Genomic DNA, 2,178 nt, shown 5'->3' with positions numbered 1-2,178 from the left:
ATTTATTAATTATAATTATAATTATAATAGGAGTTTTATAATTCCTTATGCTTTGATTTTATGCCCAGATGTTAATTTGCAGAACTTAATCTTTACCTTTGTTATCTTGAGAAGGTTGATTTGTTGTTTTGCTACATTGACATTTCATGTGATTTATTTATTGTTATTTGCAGCTTGGTTTTATCACTATAACTTGCCAAGTGGTTTTTTTATGTAATTAAAAACTAATTTTAAACAATAAAAATTAGGATTTGAGCTATTAATTTTTTTCTAAATTCTAGCAAAAAAAAATTAAAACTTAGCATATTTAAACAAGGCCTTTCTAGAAGAATAAAGTAGATACTAGTACAATATGTTCCATATCTATTTATTTCATTCAGCATCCCGGCCCCCTTTTGGGCAGAGAGAGGGATGGGTTTAAAAGGGATAAATCTCGAAGTGTACAGAACAACTACCAAGATACAATTGAGCTCCGATCTGCGAAAAGAAACACTCATCCATAGCTCTAATAGCTTCTCTCAGACACACCATGCAGTTGGGTGCTGTAAGAGTTGTCAAGCACATTTCTAATGCATAAACCATGACAGAAAAATTCACCACCCATGCTCTGGTGGAAAATGTATTCACGTTTAAGGGAGCTTCGCCTGCTAGAGTCTCCATGAGATTCGCGACAGTGTGATTGAAAGCTTGAATATCATGGCTGCTCTTAACATTCTCAAGAGCATAGGAAACTTTGATATCGAGATCAGAGGAGAAACTGTAATTATCATAGTGAATGAAGCAGAATTCTAAATGAACATGAGCGCCTATGGCGTTTGGGCAGTCTTGATAAGCCAGTTGTGAGGTTGCAGCGGAGCAGCTTTGGCAGTCATCGTAAGAGACGTCGGGCCTGCATTGCACAGGCCCGTAGACTCCACCATAGGTAAATGTTGCCAATCCACGATTGGGGGCAGCAGCTTTCACGAGGGATTGCAATACCATATTGACGTTGCTCTCGTATTCATTGCCATTGCTGTATTTATTTACCTTGTAGAGACCGTAAATAAAAGGATCGGATTGCCCATCGACAGTTGTGATTGAAAGTACATTACGTTGCAGTGCGAATAACAATAATGCCATCCAACACCACCGCCATCCTATGTTGCCTTCCATCTTCTACATTATGATGGAAGACATAATGTTATGATGTTTTGGGGGAGAGGTTACGTATATAGTACGATATTGTAATATTTATATGTGATTCAGCTTAATGGAGGAGGAGGAAGAGAGGACAAGGAATGAATGAAGCAATGCGTAAACAAAGGAATGAAGGAGTCGATGCATAGACAAAGGCAAAGCGAATTTCGGTGGATATTAGGAAGGAATACAAGGAAGGATTTTATATATGGAGGATGCAATAAGACAAAGCAAGTTTTTATAAGTGGACTAAGTCTACTGTTGGCGAGAAGGGTGGAGCAGGCGTCGCATGAGAGCATGGAAAATGGAAAAAGCACGCGTTAAAGGATGATAAAAATTTATTTATTGGACTTTTTAGAGGTGCAATGATGAGCGACTTCTCGCTTTGAATACATTGTTAAATAAATTTATAAATATGTTAATATATGGGCAACTGAAAATAGAAAAGAATACGAAGTTACTTGTAATACATATAAAATAAAATAATATTTTGGTTTTGGTGATCCGAATTTGATCCATGAAGATTATCAAAGTGCCATGACTGTATCAAACCAGGACAAACTTCAAAATTTATGCAAAGAGTGATCAGGAAGACCTCTGGACAGTGGCAGTTTGCAGCCAGCAAGGAATGACGAGGATGTCGGTCAAAGCGCACTGACAGAGGCCCATGGAGACCGCGTTGGGGGAAAAAATGGTAGTTAGGAAGCTGAAATCGAGAAACGGAGGCCATTCCTGATGCACGATTTGTAGATGAGGTTGAGTTAGACATAATTCCTTTGGATATATGTGGAATTGTTGTAGGAAGTCCTTACTTGTATGACAGAAAATATATTTTCCATAGAGATGAGAACAAGTATCTACTTGTTAAGGATGGAATCAAATACTTTGTAATAGCTCATAAGCTCAAGAATAATTATACTCTCATAAAATCTGGGCAGATGAAAAGAATGATAAATTCATGCAAACAATTCTTACTGATGGTTGTAAAGGAAAAGAAACCTG

At 37.3% G+C, this 2,178-nt stretch overlaps 1 protein-coding gene across 1 annotated transcript; it reads right to left on the bottom strand.

The window, feature by feature from the left end:
* Positions 1-417: 417 nt before the first annotated feature.
* LOC149264440 (antimicrobial ginkbilobin-2-like protein) lies at positions 418-1,152 on the bottom strand. Its single transcript, XM_089398971.1, has one exon. It carries the CDS (start codon positions 1,150-1,152, stop codon positions 418-420), a length of 735 nt encoding a protein of 244 aa, XP_089255097.1.
* Between the last annotated feature and the right edge of the window lie 1,026 nt (positions 1,153-2,178).

This window comes from Pinus tabuliformis, chromosome 6 (assembly GCF_031772625.1).
Source record: "Pinus tabuliformis cultivar Carrire ecotype Pingquan chromosome 6, CPIR1, whole genome shotgun sequence".
NCBI classification, from domain to species: Eukaryota; Viridiplantae; Streptophyta; class Pinopsida; order Pinales; family Pinaceae; genus Pinus; species Pinus tabuliformis.
The sequence above is the reverse complement of the archived record's forward strand: the minus strand, read 5'-3'. Positions and strand labels throughout refer to the sequence as shown.